Raw genomic sequence first — 17,743 nt, 5'->3', positions numbered from 1 at the left:
TGTGTCTCCTGAATTGCAGGCGGAGTCTTTACCCCTGAGCCACCTGGGAGGCCCAAGAAAAGAGATGGGGAGGGGGAGAATGATGGGAGGGAGGGAGAGAGAAGAGAGAATAATGGAGGCAGAGGAGTCAGAGACAGGAGACTAACTGCTTTGACCCCAGCCTCTCGTCTGCAGAAAGGGAACCCCCAGAAGGCAGCAGCTGTTATCACCTCTGTTACTCTTATCAAAAATTAAGGCAGTTCAGTGTTTCCTCTCCCTGTTCAGCTGAGTACACAGACAGACCAAGGTTCTTAGACCAAAACACCAATTTGGCATGGCTGATCTCTCGCCTCCACTCCCACATTTCCCCAAAGTTGGAGGCATTCAGAAAGCAAGGTGAGGGCCAGCAGCCCACAGGGGTCTAAGGAGCAAGCCAGTCATCCTGGGGACAGGATGGGACAGTGCCAAGTGAGGGGGAAGAAGCTCCGAGTCTTCCACAATGTCTGTGAGGCCACAGAAGCATTCACACCCATTCCACCAACCTCTGCTGAAGCCTGTGCCACCTGGCCCATCTCACCCACAGCCACAGGCAGCCACGCCTAGGGAGGGGTGGGAAGAGAAGGGACTGTATGGGCAATGGGCCAAGCGGGCTACAGTGTCTTTGCCAATCTCACACCCTTCCTGGAATCTCAAATTTTCCGGAAACACACACAACTGTGAGTCCTTCCAGTGGCCCCCTTGCACTGGACCCTCAGTCCCTGGGACAGGGAACACAAGTGTGAGGTGTGCACCCACCAGCCTCACGCAAACACAAGCTCCGCAGAGAGTCTGGCTGAGTCTGCAAGAAGCTCAGAGTGCTCGGCTCTCTGGGTGGGCTAGGACCGCCAGCAGATCTTGTGTCTGAAAAGGGAAGGTGGAAAGCTAGGTGAGTCCCTGGGAGAGCCCCCTCCATCACTGAGGTCTTGCCCAGGCCCCAGAACCCTCATGCCCCTACACACCTCACTAAGATCTCAGACCCCTGTGGTACCGCTCCAAAACTCGCTCTTCTATATCCTGAGTTCACTGGGTGCTCACTGCAGAAGGAGCCCCAGGGTCTCCAGGAGGCAAAGGGTGGGTCACTCAGCCCCACAGATGGACATGACCTCTCTAGCTCCGCCAAGGGTTTCTAAGGAGGCTCTGTGTATCTAAGGATACGCTGCTGCTGAAACTCGTGCAGGTGGGAGAAGCCAGCCTCCCTGGCTCCTCCCTGGGAGCCAGTCTGAAGAGGGAGGCTAGGGCCCAATCTGACGGCCCTGTCCAATGAGGAAGCCCACCCAGATCATCTGCCGTGGGGTTCAGCCACCGCCCTCGGCAAGCTATGGTCTGAGAGGGAGACAGTGCCAGCCCTGGGGGGCTAAGACTGATCCAGGAGGCTGCCAGACCCTCCCTGACTTGCAGCAGTGAGTGTTCAGGGCCAGTCTCCTGCCTTCCCCCACAAGGCTCCAGACCTCCGTTCCCCCTGAGCAGCTCCTCCACCACTTAGCAACGGAGACAATTTACATAATGCATCGAGTGTGCGAGCAATAATGGCTGGGGAAGCAGGGTGCCCGTTAGTGGCTCCTTGGGAGGGAAAATACCTGCTCCCACACCACCGCTTCCTCCCTCGTGGAACAGGGCCCTGAGGCTGTGGGAAGCAGGTGCCTCTAAGTGCTTGGCTGATGCCAACAGGGGCCCAGAAGGGCCATGCCAGTCCTGGAAACGGAGCAACCTCGGGACAGGGATGCACGAGGGAGGAAATTTCCAAAGCACCTGAGTTTTGAACATAAATCCACCCAGCCGTGCTCCCCGAGCCTGCACCCCTGCTGGGCCCGGGGCCTTGCATCCGGAGCCTTCCTGGAGGAGGAGGAGGCACTCTGGCAGGAGGTAAGCTCTAGCGAGGGGCGGGGGGGGGGGGGGGGGTTGGGAGCCAGGCTGCAGCTGCCGGGGAGGTGGTCATGTTCAAACACAAAGGCAGTGATGGAAGGGGGAGAATACATAAAAATTACTGGTATGGTAATTGCTTTTTATATAAATGTTCTTTTAAGAAGTTTTCCCCAGTGTGAAAGTCCCTTTTTAAAAAAGAATAAATTTGCGGCACACCAATTTATTCCGTGCCTGTAGCTGGAGCATAATGAAGGCTCCTCTGTCAATACCCGATCAGGAGGCAAGTGGCTGCCGCTTGACCTGGCTTCCAGGGCTCCTGCACAACAAGGCAAGCGGTAGGCCCCCGGGGTTTGTGAGGGGCTGCAGGAGCGGGTGGCAGGCCTGGCCATTGGATAGTCAACATCAAGCGACACTCTGGGCCTCAGGGCCAAACCCAACAAATGCAACTGGCACCCCAGGAGCTGTGCTCAAACAGGAGAGTCAAACGGAGGCAGCTACAATTCTGCTGATGGGGAGCAGGCAGGGGAGCACGGGGCTTCTCCCTTTCTAGGGACAGGAGAGGGGAGGGGCTCAGCAGGCTTGGGGCTGGAGGGATGGGGCCCCTGGGTCTGCCTGCAGGGCCGGTGGAGGAAGCCGCCTGGTGACAAGGCACCCGGGGGCGGTAAGTGGGAGTGGCCTGTTCTGAGCTTTGGGAAGCTCCCCGTGGACTCCAGCTCAGCTCTAAGCCCACAGGCACCAGTGCTCTCCCTGCTACCCTGGGGCAGGGAGCCCATCAGCAGATCCCAGCCCCGAGCTGGAAAGGCTGCTCCCCCCTCACCAGGAGGCCCAGACCCCTGAAACGAGGCTCCTGCCCAGTGGCCCTGACCAGCCGCAGCTCTCTCATCTATGGGGCGTGCACAAGGCTGTGCTCTCCACAGGGGTCACTTGGTCCAGCAGCCCAGGGCACCGACACATAGGGGCGTGAGGACACTCATCCACAAGTGACTGGCCTCTTGCCCTCCCCGAAGGGCTGCTGCTAAGAACAGTGTCAGGCATAGTGACTTGGGAGGGGATGTGCACGGTACGTGGGGACATGGCATGTATGTGTGTGTGTGTGCACGCGAGACTGTGAGCTCCTCACCCACAGCTGAGATTTCTCAGCTTCACTAATTAATCGGTTAAGTAGTTCTCGTCTGCTCGGGTGACACAGAGCTTGCGGCACCTGCCTCCTCACAGTCCCACCCTGGCCTGTAAATGTTCCTGTTCACATCTGCTCCCAGAACACACAGAACTGTGCACTCAACACATACACACGTGTGCACACGCCTGCCCGGTCACACATCCCACCCAGGACACACGCATATGGGATCACATACTCTCTCTCTCTCTCTCACACACACACACACACACACACACACACGAATGTGTGTGCCCAGTCCCGCCCCCACATGCAGGCGCAGCCACTCCCTTCCACAGACACACACACACTCCCCTGCTCCTGTTCCCGCTGGAGCGCCTGCACACACACAGGTTCACGTTCTCTCGTTTACATGTGCGCAGACATTCCCACATGCATCATCACACTCTTCTCGTCTCTCCTCCCGCTGTGATCAGCCACATCCCACCTCACAAAGTCTCCGCAGGTCAGAGATTGTCTCCTGGTGAGTCATGGGACCAATAGTCAATCTCCAGGGGCGAGGTGCTTTCTAGGTCTGTCACTTTGTGTTCAGGTGGCATCCTGGGAGGCCCGGGCAGGAGCCTGCCCTACTGGGCATGGTCTCCATGCCCCATGTGATGGGAAGACTGGACTGGGCCCAGGAGAGGTCCCTGGCAGCCCCCTCCTGTATACACCCGAAGGATGCAAGAGCAGACAGGAGGTGGGAGCAGCACTGATCCGGAGGGCTTCCCTGGGGAGGGGGGCTGTGGGCTGGGTTTAAAACCGGGGAGAGGCCTGGAGGGACGAGGGGTGAGTGGGGAGAGCTGCAAGTGCAGGAGGAGGAGGAAGCTGAGAAGGCCAGTGGGGGCGGTGAAGTCACATGGATGGCTGGAGGCCTGAAGGCTCCCCGCTCCCCTTGCCAGGCCTTCCAGTCACTCTAGGAAGAGCCCAGCCGCCCTGACTCCAGCCTGAGGTCCAGGGTGGCAGCATACTGTGCAGCCAGCTCTTCTCTGGGGCCCTTCTCCACAGCCCCCATACCCTCCATCCCCTCACAAAGAGCCATCAGTGACCCTCTATGAGACAGGACCAAACTTGGCAGACCCCGGCAAGTCTAGCTCGCTCAGGGCATCTGACACCGACGTTTACGTTTCTGATGCCCTGGGCCCTGGTTCCCCTAGGTGGGCTGAATGGTCCCCAGGGTCCTGTGGGACAGATCAGAGCCCCAGCCCCTCCCTTTGCGGTCCTCAGATGCCTGCCCCCATTGCTAACCAGACACTGAAGAGTTCCCAGCTGAGTGCTACTCCAGGTGGATCACATACATGCATGTTTGTACCTGGCAGGCATGGGTGCATACGTGCACCCCATGTGTGTGCACACGTGCACCCCATGTGTGTGCACAGCCTGCTCCTCCACCCAGACCGCACACCTCTCAAGCGGAGGCCCCGCCCCCAACTTCACATCCTGAGGCTAGAGTGAGGAAGCCCTAGAGTCAGTCACTTGGTTCCTTGATTCACGGGAACCCACAGATGGACAAGGAGGGAGCCTGTCGAGTCTGCCCAGGACCCAGATCCCCCTGTCTTCATTTCCGTGCCACTGCCAAGGAGCCAGCTGGCTTCCCGGGCTGAGAGAGAGGTCTAGGAAAGATGGGGAGTTTGGGGCTCAGCAATCTTCTCCAGACACCAGATCTCTGCTCACAAGGAGAGGGGAGCCATGCCCAGAGAAGGTGGAGGGAGGCCAGGCTGAGCCTCCGTCTCCTGCTTGGTCGTGGTAAATGCTGCTCATGTTGCCCCTGGGGCCGGCTGTGGTTTGTCAGAACCAATTACTTCTCTGCCTCTGCCAAATGCTTGGGGCTCCATGAATCTCAGGCGAGTGTCCTCGTGGCTGCCACCGATCCAGAGATGGATGGGGGTGGAGGATGGGGCGGGGATGCAGATCAGGTCAGCCATCCCCAGGGGCCCGGCATGGAAACCCATTCGGTCCTCTACTCCATCCCCCATCTCCCATCCAGATGAGCCCCCAACTCTGGACATGCAGCCCTGTCACTCTCCAGAGATGGATGCAGAGACCAAGGGAGAAGTGAGCAGGCTCTGGCCACCTCAGTAATCTGCAAGCACTTAGCGCCATCAGCGCTGACCCCCAAATGTTCTGCTGCTAGGCCAGTCCCCCTGGGGACCCCAGAAGAGAGGTAAGGTGCTTATCAGAGCTCTTGCCACGGCGGGGCTGGGATTTGCCCATGCCACAAGGCTGTGGGGTCCTAGCTCCCCAACCAGGGATTGAACCCAGGCCCCCAGCACTGAAAGTGCTGAGCGCTAACCACTTGATTGCCAGGAAATGCTTTAAACAGCCCAGATTCCCAGGATGGAAGAATTGAAGGGCATCCACTTCAGGGAATGGACCCAGACCCGAAGCCACAGGTTCTCAGCTTCTCGAGAAAGCGGCGCTGTCCACCTGGTGAGGTTCTGACTATGCCTCTGAGATCATCTCTTTCTTAAACGGGGGAACCTCAGGCCAAGAGCTGCCACCCTCAAGAACCCAGAGCTTGGTGGCTTCCTACCACCCTGACTCTAAAGCCAGTCCAGCCCCATGCCCTTCTCTGAGCCCACAGGGCCTGGGAGGACAAGCTGGCACCTGGGTGACTGATCTGAGAAACAGACTCACAGGCCTCTTCTGGGTGAAAGGGCCCTTCCCTTCACTTCACCAGTTTCCTCCCCGGGTGCCTCTGCAGCTGCCGCCTTCCCTGGCCCACTCGCCCTGTTTCTCCAATCTCTGGTGGCCTTTGTGCCTCTCCCAGCAAGAGCCCCCAGAGATGTCATGATCAGAAGGTGCTACAGACTGAATGCGTCCCCTCCCCCAATTCCTATGTTGAGACCTAATCCCCACTGTGACAGTATTTAGAAGGGGGCCTCTTGGGAGGTGGTTAGGTCACAAGGGTGGAGCCCTTGTGGATGGGATTCGTCCCCTTATAAAGGAAACCCCAGAAAGGTCCTTCGCCCCTCCATGTGAGGACATAGCGAGAAGACAGCTATCAATGGACCAGGAAGTGGGTTCTCACCAAACACCAAATCTGTGGATATCTGGATCTTGAACTGCCCAGCTTCAAGAAACATGAGAAATTTCTGTTGTTGATAAGTCACCTAGTTTACAGTATTCTGTTATAGCTGCCCGAACAGGACGAAGAAGGCGGGGAAGAGGAAACCAATTTCCAGATTCCTGGGTTTCAACAAGCAAAGGTGACAGCCTGCATATCTGAACTTTCTAAAGCCATAACTAAGTCCTGGAAGGGCAGGCAAGTGATACTGGGCGGGGCACAGAGACACCCCCACATTTGCAGGGCTCTGTCTGCAGCCTTTCCTTGCCCCTGCTCCCTTGAGATCCTCACATCTCCCTTGAGGACAGGGGTGCTTGGACCCCCATTTCACAGATGGAGGAATCAAGGCTCAGGAACACATGCGCCAGGTCCCACAGCCCTGTCACTCCTCCCCACTTCACTCTTTCCTCCACCACCCACCACTCCGTGTTGCCCAAGGCACAGGCTCCAGGTTCAAATTTCCGTTCTGCCACTTACAAGTTGTAGTATCTCAGTAAACACGGCTCGGGGTTCCCTGGTGGCTCCACGGCAAAGAATCTGCATGTCAAGGCCAGAGACACAAGTTCGATCCCTGGTCTGAGAAGATCCCACACGCCATGGAGCAACTAAGCCCACGTGCCACAATTACTGAGCCTGTGCTCTAGAGCCTTGGAGCCTCGACTACTGAAGCCCTTACACCCTAACATCTGTGCTCTACAAGAGAAGACACCACAGTGAGAAGCTCGTGTGCTAGAGAGGAGCCCCCCTTGCTGCAACTAGAGAAAAGCCTTCGCAGCAAGGGAGACCCAGCACAGCCAAAAACAAATAAACAAACAAAAGCGGAAGATGACACAGCTCTTCTCTCCCGCCCTGAGCTGTTCTCTATCCTCTGGGAGCTGACCTCGGATGGGGCCCCACAGTGACCTCTTGGCACAAAGTGGAAGCTGGTGGCCCCTTCTCTGGTGGCATATATCACTAGGCGTGGGTCTGCCTATCCTACCCAGAGACGCCGCTCCCACAGACCTGTCCCCTCCATACCCACAGCCTCCACTGGAACCTGGGCAGCAGCTCCTTGCTGAGACTCTCCTAGGACCCTGAAGCCTCCGAGCAGGGCTCCCTGCCTGCCCTGCAGGACTCCAGGAGCAAGGGGTTCTGAATTGATCAGAGATGTGAGCACCCACGCACGCCCCTCGGGGACCTTCCTATCACTGTATCCTCCACCTGCTCTGAGAGATTCTTCCAGCCTAATACCCTCACACTCCACGGAGAAGGAGGGCCTGGGAGGGGCAGAGGGGCTGAGAAAGACACAGGTCCTGGCCCAGTTTAGCAGCCCCAGAGGCGCCATCGGTGTGGTGGTGGTTCCAGGCAGTGGGTGTCCATGGAAGGCACGGCCAACATGAGCCAGTGCCCTGGGACGGTCCTCCCTCAACACTGACCTCCCCCGTGCCCCCTCTCCGGTTGGGGGGCGTACAGAAGGGGTGCAGGACATACAAGCCAGACAGCTGACTGTCAGGCAGGAACTCTTGCCACAGATGAATTTGGCTTTTGAAAAGCTTCTCAAAAATGGAATTTTCTCCTTCAGGCAACCACAGAATATGTGGGGAGGGGGCGAGCAGGAGAGCAACCACCACCCCCTCCCACCCTGTATCTCCCCACACAGCGCTCAGGAGCGAGCGTCCACAGACCACAGGGTGGGGAGACAGTGCCACAGAGGCCAACCTCAGGGCAGGACCTGGAAGGAAAAGAGGTGGGGAGCAGGCTGGGCTAGGGGGACCAAGAGGGGACCCAGGAAAGGCTTCGGCCAGGCTCCCCCGGATCTGCCTCCATAGATCCAATTATGCTCCAGCGGCAGCCTTACCACGTCTCAGACACCCTCCCAGGAGCCCCCACCCCCCGCCTCAGCCCCATGCATCCCCGCTGGGTGCCGAGCAAGAGGACCATATGGAGGGAATAATAAGACAATTAACTTTCCATTAAAGAATAATATATGTGGGTTTTTAGAGAGGCGAGCGGCAGCAATCCCTACCCAGCGGCATATTTCACACGCGCGCCCCCCACCATCCCCACCCTCACGCGCCCCACGTCCGATCATCTGCACCGGGAGACGAGAGGGCGCCGCTGGGCCTCAGCGGGAGGTGGCTGGAGCAGGGGTGGGGGGCTGTAAGCGGAGAGGCAACAGCGGAGACCCTGGATGGTGGTTCTGTGGCTTCCTGTAACCTCGGGGAGGGGGTGTCACGGGCCTGGGTGGGGCTCCCTCAGCGCCGCTCTCCTGACCGAGCTTGTGAGCCGGGACTGCCGTGCGTGTCCTGCGTGAGTGCGGGTCCACTTGGCCAAGGAGCTGAGGCCTGCCTCTTGAGGCCAGCTGAACCACAGCGCTTTGAAGGGCTAAGGGGCGGTCTGGGGGTCACAACTGCTGGTGCTCCCCTTTTCTGGCCCTCCCAGGCCTGCTTCTGTCCTCTGGCATTTTCCTCGCCCCCAGCTTCCGCATCCTTGTCTGCTGCAGCCCCTCCACAGTTCTGAGCCCCTCTGGCACGCCTGGACACAGCTGGGCCCACCTGAGGTGCCCAGAGAGGACCTCCTACCCCAAATGGGGGCCAAACACAGCCCTGGCCAGCACCCCCTGAGCCAGCATGTGAGGGTGCCTGTGCTTCGGGAATTGGTGGTGCCAGGTGGGGGTGGGGTGAGGGTGGAGGAGCAAGGAGAAGCCTGTGTGAAGGGCACCTGCAGAGGGCCCTGTTCCTGCCTCCCTGAGCCCCTCAGAAAAGGGGTCCTCGGTGTGGCCAGACTTCGGTCCTTGCCTCGAGCCAGCTCCAGATGCGGCACTCTGCAAATATTAATTACACATTCCCAGGGAGCACTGAGCAGACGCAGTGCGGGGATGGCCAGGGGCAGACAAGATGGGCTGGGACTACAGCGCCGTCACTGGCTCAGAAATCCCATTTCTGGCTACCCGTAGAAGTGAGGACACAAGAAGAGCATTTGTCTGGTCCATCACGACTGCCCGGAGAAGCCCAGCTGTGGGGAAGGGAGCTGGAGACTTGGGTCAGGGATCTCTGAGTCCTGGGGTCTTGCTCGCTGTGGATACAGCTAGGCAGTCCAGGACAGGGGCCGCACCAGCCTGCACCTCTGCCTCGATACTCCTCACTACCACCCCCACCATCCAGGGCTAGCAAGTCAAGGCTCCAGGCCGGGACTGGGGGGTAAAGACAGTCAGCCACACCTTGGTTTCCCTGCAAGTGACTAGCAGCATACAGTTGGGCTAAGGCCGTCATGGGGGCTGAAACAGAGAGGGGCGTGAGCAGGGCTGTAAGCCATTTCTGCCCTGATGGGACATGTGTGGGGGTTGACAGGACTGAGAAAGGCTCCCATAGATCCAGACTTGGCCTGTGGTCCCCAGACATGGCGATCCCAGGTCTCTGCTGCCATACCAGCTCCAGCCAGGCAGCCTTTCCTCACCCCGACACCCACCCCAGACAGAGCATCTTCTCACTGCCTTCTGCAGAGACCCTCCATGCAGATGTCTTACCCGAGTCAGGAATCCATCCCAGGGTGGGTGCCCGATGAACCGCTGGTTCTTCCCCACATCTGACTACAATCTGTCCTGATTTGCTTTCCCCCCAGAGTTGTTCCCTTTCTACCCTGGACACTCAGGCAGAGGGGGATGGGGTCCCTGGCTGTACCCATCAGATTGACCTGGGCTTCAGAATGGGGAGACAGGCCATCTCCATGTGGTCCACTATGCGCCCCCAGGCACCTGATGAATTATTCATCCTGATCAGCCTCATTATGACAATGAGCTCAGAGCCCCAGCATATGTGCTTTCTGCTATCCCTCCCCCCACAGGATGACAATATAGTGCTGATGGGGGAGGGCAGAAAAGGGGCTCAGGAGACTGCACTCAGCCTCTAGAGGCCCTGGAGGGGGAGGACTGCAGTAGTATCCACACTTCCGTGGCCTGTTCACAGCAGGTGTAAGCCAGGGCTGGGAGATGGGGCTGGGTTTTCCCAGTGGGGCATGGCTCAGGAGCCCCAGGCCACAGTGGGAGCTCCTACAACGCGCTGGCCCTCAGGCTTGGTAAGGTGAAGAAATGGGAGAGGGTCTTTGCAGACACCTCCCACACTCCACCAAGGTTTGCCATGGTGTCCAACCTATAAATGGGCCACAGTCTATACCCAGCCACGCCCTTGTAGGGTTGTTCTTAGGTCAGGAGGAGGAAAGTGCCAAGACAAGGAAATTGCTCCTAAATGCCACTGTCTGCAGTTTCTGGACTCTTGCAGCTGCCAGCTCTGTGGCACCCAGCTCCTGGGGGTGGGGCTGCCTCCAGGACTGGGGCTGGTGGAGAGGGCAGTCAAGTTGGAGAAGAAAGTCAAGGATCACCCCAATGGCAAGGTGTTTGGGGGTGGCTCAGGGAGGCAGGGAGAAGGGTGGCCTCAATGGGGATGGAAGCCATAGGCTTGGCAGAGGTGGCACCAGGGTCTACGGCGCATTATGGCTGGGTCAGGGCTTCAGTGAGAGCATCCTCTTGACCCTCTGAGCTGGGCATGGGCCGGGCACATGGGCCCTCTTTTATCCACGTGAAGGAGAGCCGTGGTGGCTTAGTCAGGGCTGTGGGGGGTTGTGGGGGTGGTGCGGGGTAGGGGGGACTGGTTGGCCCCTCCTGCTCTCATAGGGCTGTCTTTTCTTCTAGAACTCTTCACCTGCTCCCCTACTGCCCACCTCACAAGAGTGTCCTGTACCAAGAAGGAGCCCCAGAGCTGTCAGCAGGAAATAGGCTGAGGAAGCAGGTGAGAGAAGACTGGAGCAGGACAGAGAGCCGCTGGAGAGCTGGCAGGCACCGACAGGCAGAGGCTTGCCAGAAGGAGCCTGGAACGCCAGGTCAGCACTTCTCTGCCTGGCCACAGCCTCACCGAGCCTGGCCCAGCTCCCTTCTTTCCTGGCTCATCCTGCCCACCCCAAGAAGGGAGGCCTAGCTAGAGAGGAAGCGACGCCCTGGAAGAGGGGTCAGGAGCCCGGCATTTGGGCCCCCATTCTGCCATACCCCACTGTGTGACCTCTAGGAAGGTGGGAGTGGGGGAAGATGTGCTCATTGATGAGTGTGTGGAATCGCTCGACTCCTGGCAGAAAGGAAGGGAACAACACATCCTGGGAATGACAATGATCAGTGAGGAATATTCAAATCTGGTTTCTAGAAAAGGAGCATATCTGGGTCAGCCTGTCCACTCCCATTCTTACCACCTCCTTCCAGCCAGACCTCCCAGCCACGGCATGGACCAAGAATGAGGATCAGAGAGGGTCTAGGACCTGCTGAGGAGCACACAGTGGGTTCACTGAGCGGGTCCATCTCTGGTCCGCACCATCCAGGAAGCTCAATGGTTCAGGCAGACCCATGTCTCCGGCCTGAAGCACGTACACTACTTCCCCAGTAGCAAACTTTTACGGTCTGAGATGCCCGTGACTATAAAATAAACAATTTCCTTGAGCTGAGGATTGAAAGCACGGAAGATTTCTTGGCTGGAAGCGCATGGTTCACTCCTTATGTGGGGTACATCTTATGTCCTGATACGAAGCCTGGAAAGGCACATGACACACATTCCAGGGAACTCTCGTGTCTTCATTAACCTACACAAGCTGCACTTGGCAGTGCCCACTGAAAACCAAGTAGGCGCTGGGTGCTATTCCTGAGCAGAAATTGACTTCTGTTCCAGAACAGCTTTTCCTACCGTGCCTTCTCTGGAAAGCTCTGCCGGCCTCTGAGCATGGCTGAGTCACTGAGAGTTCACAGGAAGAGAGTAGGATGGGGGTTACTGCAATTCCAGCCCAGCCACCAGGGAAGGGGGCGCTCAAGAGAGGCTGGGCCACCGGGGCTGGGGGGAAGGACACCTAGCAAACTAATGGCTTAGGCCTCCAGACTCAGACTCCACCTCCCAACTAAGTTACCACCTAGACAGCCATCCCTGATCAGCCCCATCCTATGCCAGAGGTCCCACATCCACAGCCGACATCAACACACCCATGTCCACTCCCACTTCCTGGGTACTGGCTACAAGCCGAGCACGGTGCAAGAAACAACACCCCACAGATGCTCCCTCTGCTAACCTGGGCCTGACCAAAAGGGACACAGGAACACAGTGAGTGTCTCATCACCGAGCCCAGGGCCTGGACCTTTGGCTGAATCCCCCAATGATAATTCCACTTAATCTGCTGTTCCCAAGCCAACCATTGGCAGGAGATACCCATTAATCTCCTGTTCAGTTCTGGTCACACTTTCCAGCCCAGGCAGCCAGCAAATAACTCCTTAAGTCCACCACATACCTGGGAGCCCCACCCCGACCACTCCAAGAGCTCAGGTCTTTGAGACTCCGCATTTCCACATAAAGAGCGACAGCTCCGGAGCCCTGTGGCCTGACAGCAACACATTTTGCAGCCTTCTGGGGGTGACGGATGGCCTGCTCTTCACATCACTATTTCAAACATTAACATAATCTCCCAGGATGAATGTGGCTGCTCGCGCCTAATCAATCACCCGCCCACCCCTTGATCCCTCATCTCGCCAAGCACGCGCTTGCCGCTCACCTCCTGCTGCACGCAGCGCCCTGAGCGGGCAGCACCACTCTCCGGGGCGGTTCGGCCTGGCCACCCCACGCGTTGCAAGGACAGTGCCTCTGGCTTCTGTGCACAACCACGTTCCACTGGAGCCGCCAGGGCCTGGACTCCCACCCCATATGCTGCCTCAAACACAGACCTCACCCTCCTGAAAAGCCCGACATCTCCCCATCAGAGCCGACTAGGGACCACTCCAACACGGTGACCTGGGGAAGAGCAGATCAAGACCCGAAGGAGTCCGTATTTCTGCTTCCCCACCTGCCCCGATAAGTCCCACATGTCCCATCACAGCGGGTCCTCAGCTGTGCCATGCCTTCTTCACTCATTTCTGAAGCCCTTCCCCCATTCGCAGCTGGAAGAGGGTCCCTAAAGGGAGAGCCAGTGGCACCGGGCTTACCTCGCGGAGCTGCTGGACGCCCCCAAAGATCCGCATCACACCATCAATCTCCTGCTCCAGGCGCCGGGCCCAGTGCTGCACCCTGCATGCAGAGAGGAGAGAAGTGTCAGGAGGACCCGCCTGCAGCTCGAGCAGCCCTGCCCCGGCCACCTGGGGGTGACCCACAGCAGCCGCCCCTTCAGAACCCCGTTTTCACTAGAGAAGAAACAGAGGCTGGGAACGACTCTCTTTCCCTTTGAAGTCTGGACCTGGTGGCCCAGGCTCTCCTCACGTACTGTCGGATGGCCAGGGAGGGGAGCAGATTAGAGTTTAAATGCAACTCAGGGAGTCCAGTGGCTCTGAGAAGCCTGCAGCGAGACTATTTTTCACCGTAAAGAGGCAGCCCTTGATGCTGCTGCTCTGAACCTGGGGACTCAGGACACCAGGGAGGAGGGGATGTGAGTGAGCCTGATGTCTGCTGCCTCTCAGAGCCTCCTACCCCCAAGGCTGGGTGGCACTGGGTCAAGTGGAGGGCAGGTGAGCGAGAGTTGCTGCGCAATGTGGGGCAGGTCCCTGCCCTCGGGGCCTCCTCTAAACAGTGGACATGGATGGCTTCCTCACCTTTCCAGCAAACTAGTGAACAGAAGTTCATCGCCGGATGCCCCACATGAACCATCCACCCGCAGGTCCAGTTCAGACCAGCCCGCCCCTTTCTGGGGACCTGGCGAGCCCCACGAGCCCTCCACCTGAGCCGCCAGCCTGAGCAGGTCTCCTTTGCACTGGTGCCACCCCGAGGTTGTTTTAATCCACCTGGGTCTCACTGTCTTCCTCCTTTGGGGCCGCCTTGTAGGGTATGAGAAGCACACATGAGAACTGGAGGGTCAAGGGTGCTGCATGGCAACTTTATGAGGGGACAGGATGGACAGGCGGTCACAAGACCCCATGCTCTCAGCCCACACTCGTGAACTGGGATGCTAACTGGGGAAAGAGCTGGCCTGGAGGCTAACCTGTAACCCCGCCTCACACAGTGCCAGATCAGGTGAGCAAAATCACACCAGCCCCGGCCAAGGGCTGCTGGCTGGAAAGACAGTGTCCCTATGGTTGAAAGCATTTTCTGCTGTGATCAAGGTCTCCACCCTAATGCATCTGAAAGGCACCTCAACTTCCCGTCCCCACCAGACACAGAACAAGGCCTTTCCAGGGAGGGCTCATAGGAGAATTCTCACAAAGACTGAAACATGCCCATGGGTTAAGCACATCCTAGGAGGCCAGGTAAGGGTGGAGGAAACGCCAGTTCCCCACCTCTGCAGGGGTACCCCACTAGCCATGTGATCCAGGAGATTGAGTCTGGCCCCAATCCTGCCCTGGTCCTGTAGCCTCCCCTACCTCTGGCAGTGCTGCTTGGGGCCAGGGCTCTTACAGTTCTCTGGGTCAGAGGAGCTTGACTCTACTCCAGCCCCCTGCCCCACATCCCTGTGGCTGGGGGCTGGGCCCTTGCCATTGTGTATGCCCGGGTCGGTTGGCATGGGAACTCAGATCAGGAGGCGGTCAGATCACTAATTGCAATTTGCCAAGCTGAATGTCAGGACTATGATGGAAAAAAAAAAAAAAATCAACATCAAAAGAAAGAGGTATTAGCTTTAGCTTGTTGCTGGTTTAAGCCACAGCCTGATGCCCACCTCTGCTCCCCACTGCAGGGAAAAAGTGAACACTGAGCGCCGGGGCAGGCCAGGCTGCAGGCCCGGCTACGAAGGGTGATGAGGTCTTAACCACCAGCTGGGGGAGAGCAAAGCGAGCAGAGAATGGACAGCCTGCCTGGCCCCTAGCTCCTGTCCCCCAGGCACTGATGGCTTGGCCCTGGCTGAGGATGGGCAGTGTGGCAGGTGGCTGTTTCATGCTCCTGAGACAGAGCCCAGGGTGGGGGGCTGGCTAATGTCGAGATGGGCTGCCGCACAGTCCTGTGTCCAGCTAGGCAGGTGGCACATGAATGGTTGAGGTCAAGGAACTGATCTCCAAGGGAACTGTTAGCTCTGCCCTGAGCCTGACCCTGACCTCAGCCACTCACTGGTCTAGGGGACAGAAGGCTGATCACCATCTTCCTGAGGCGAAAGGGCTCCCGTGATGTACAAGGTGTGGGGCCAGCATGTCAATTCTCACAGAGAAGCAAATCCCCACTTACCATCCCCACTTTACAGATGAGTAAACTGAGGCTCAGAGGCTTTAAAAGTGACCCACCCAAGGTCATCCACCCAGAAAGTGGTGAACTTGACCCAGGGGTGTGTTGGAATTAGCAACAGCCGATAGTACACACCTCCTCCCAACTCTGCATTCAGCGTCCTCACCTCGGGAGCTTGAAATCGCTGTAGTGGAAATACTCATAGCCCAGAAATCTGCAAATGCTGCCAATCTCCGTTTTTTTTTCCCCAGAGAGTGAACTGTCAACATTTACCAGCACAGCACTGATATGACCCCAGGCTGTTGACTCTTTTCTAGTGTATCTATAGGTCTTTGGTGCTAGAATTTCACAGATAAGTAAAGAAAAATTAGTTGAAAGAGCAGACATGGATGCCAAGTTTTTATTTTGCTCAGACAACACATTGCTATTGTTACCATTATTATAATCACCATCATTTCATCAAAAAAAGGCTATTGCAATACAAAAAAATTTTTTAAAGAACTAAATCTCAGAATAAAGTCCAATTCTTCCCAAGACACATCCATATCCACATCCACTCTCCCTCTCTCTCCTCCTCCTTCCCTCCCTCCCTCCCTCCCTCTCTCTCTCTCTCAGACACACACGTCTTCCCACCCTCCACCCCCCCCCCCCCCCGACCTCCGGCTGAGCAGCTCTAGACGCTGCTAGGGGCCTGCAGGGACTGGCCTACCCACACCACATCAGAACATGCACACCCTCCTGGGGTCTAGGGATGGCTCTAGCCCTTGGTTTTGCACAGTGGGTCTGCTGGGTAGATCCCAGCTACACTGCCCATCATCACAATGCCATGGAAATCAAGATATTCTGATTTGTTACCTAAACCAAACCCAACTAGGAAGGCAACAGATGTCCAAGAGTTTAAAAGAAAGTGACAGATCGTTGATTTCATCATCACAGAGATGTGATCTGGGGGCTCCAGGGTTTGGCTGGTGCCCCAGTGCTGGCCCCAAGGGTAACACATGGGACCAAGGAGGCCAGGAGTCAAATGTGTACCTGCAGTATTCCTGCCCAGAGGCCAGAGAAACCACCCTGGCCAGGCCCAGTCACACTCCAGCAGAAGGGCATGGGGACTTTGGAAGGATGGGGGAGACATTAGGACCCATGGCTCCACTGGGTCAAAGGCAAACTGACCAAATCCTGCCTGGGGTCCTAACAATCTGAACCCAAGTGCCTGGATATGCCACCGCCTCCCGGGCCAGACAGTGTGGCCCATGGGTCACCCTCCCAACACGACAGATCCACCTGCTGGCTCCCCACATCCCTGTGATTTTCCATGCTCTTCACTGAGATGACACTGCTCACTGCCAAGTGTCTCCAAGTGCCAAATTAGCACAACAGTGAGGAGAGAGAGCATCTGGGAGGAGGCACGTGCAGCCAGGGGCTGCAGTCGGCAGGATGCCTGGGTTGGGTACGAGAGGCTGGAGACAGCCTCACACCACTGTGTCCTCCGATGTGCCCGAACCTAGCAGGGTACAGGCACTGAGCCCCCATTTCACAAATAAGAAAACTGAGGCCCCTGGCAAGGAGCCATCTTCTACGGAGAGAAGCCAGGCGCACCTATTCTCCTGGCTCCATCAGCTCTATGACCCCACCTGCCCAAGGATGGTGCAGCCTCTGGGAAGCCTCAGGGAGAGGCTACCTCTGCAAGCTGTCTGTGTGAACGTGGAAAGTTCTTGCCTCTCGGAACCTCAGCTTTCTGGTCTGTAAACAGGGATTGTAATGATTAACTGAATAACTTTCAGGGCCAAATTCACAGGGCAACTTTGATGAACAGTATTATTACTTGCCAGTCCCCTGAGAGCTAGAAGCTTATCAAATTCAGACTCCCTCTCCCCCACCCAGTGCTTAGGAAATCTTCCCTGCCTGCTTGTGGGGAGGGGGCATGGAGGTAGGGTGCTAAGAATAGGGTTTCCCTAATAGCTCCCTGTAACCCCCTGCTCCCCAGACTAAAAGAGGCAGGGAGCAGGCACAGGGCAAAGATGTGTGTGTCCGAGGGCTAGAGGGCTGAGGGCAAGCCCAGCAGGAAGAAGATGACATTAGGTGCTGTGGCACTCTGGGTCTCAGTCTCCAAGGCACGTTTCAGAGGAGGTGTCATCATCAGGCAGGGGAGCAAAATCATCCATGTGTGGGGTGAGGAACTGAGGCCGAGGGCCCCTTTAGCAGACAGAACCATCGAGACCCCAGCTAGAAGGCTGGGGAGGCCCAGCTCAAACTACAGAGCACCCAGGGTGAGGGCGCCCAGCCCTGAGGCCAGCTGCACAGGCTTGTCCAGAGGGAGAAGGGGGAGGGGAGCAGGGGGGAGGGGAGCAGAGGGGAGGGGTGGGGGAGGGAGAGGAGGGGTTGGGGAGGGGTGGAGGAGGGGAAGGAGTGATGAGGGAAGAGGGGAAGAGCCTGCGTGCAGATGCGGCAGCACAGTTTAAACTGTTGCCAGTTGTTAATTTTATACGTGAAGTTGTTGATCAGAAT

General features: G+C 57.5%; 1 protein-coding gene across 1 annotated transcript in view; it reads right to left on the bottom strand.

Moving 5' to 3' along the window:
* The window catches only part of CACNA2D2 (calcium voltage-gated channel auxiliary subunit alpha2delta 2), a 137,407-nt gene that overhangs the window by 98,588 nt on the left and 21,076 nt on the right, over nt 1–17,743 (bottom strand). Inside the window, exon 2 of the mRNA XM_068983120.1 lies at nt 13,084–13,165. Coding sequence (XP_068839221.1) covers nt 13,084–13,165 — 82 coding nt within the window. The remainder of the gene's footprint in view (nt 1–13,083; nt 13,166–17,743) is intronic.

This window comes from Capricornis sumatraensis, chromosome 10 (assembly GCF_032405125.1).
Source record: "Capricornis sumatraensis isolate serow.1 chromosome 10, serow.2, whole genome shotgun sequence".
In the NCBI taxonomy this organism is placed as follows: domain Eukaryota; kingdom Metazoa; phylum Chordata; class Mammalia; order Artiodactyla; family Bovidae; genus Capricornis; species Capricornis sumatraensis.
The sequence above is the reverse complement of the archived record's forward strand: the minus strand, read 5'-3'. Positions and strand labels throughout refer to the sequence as shown.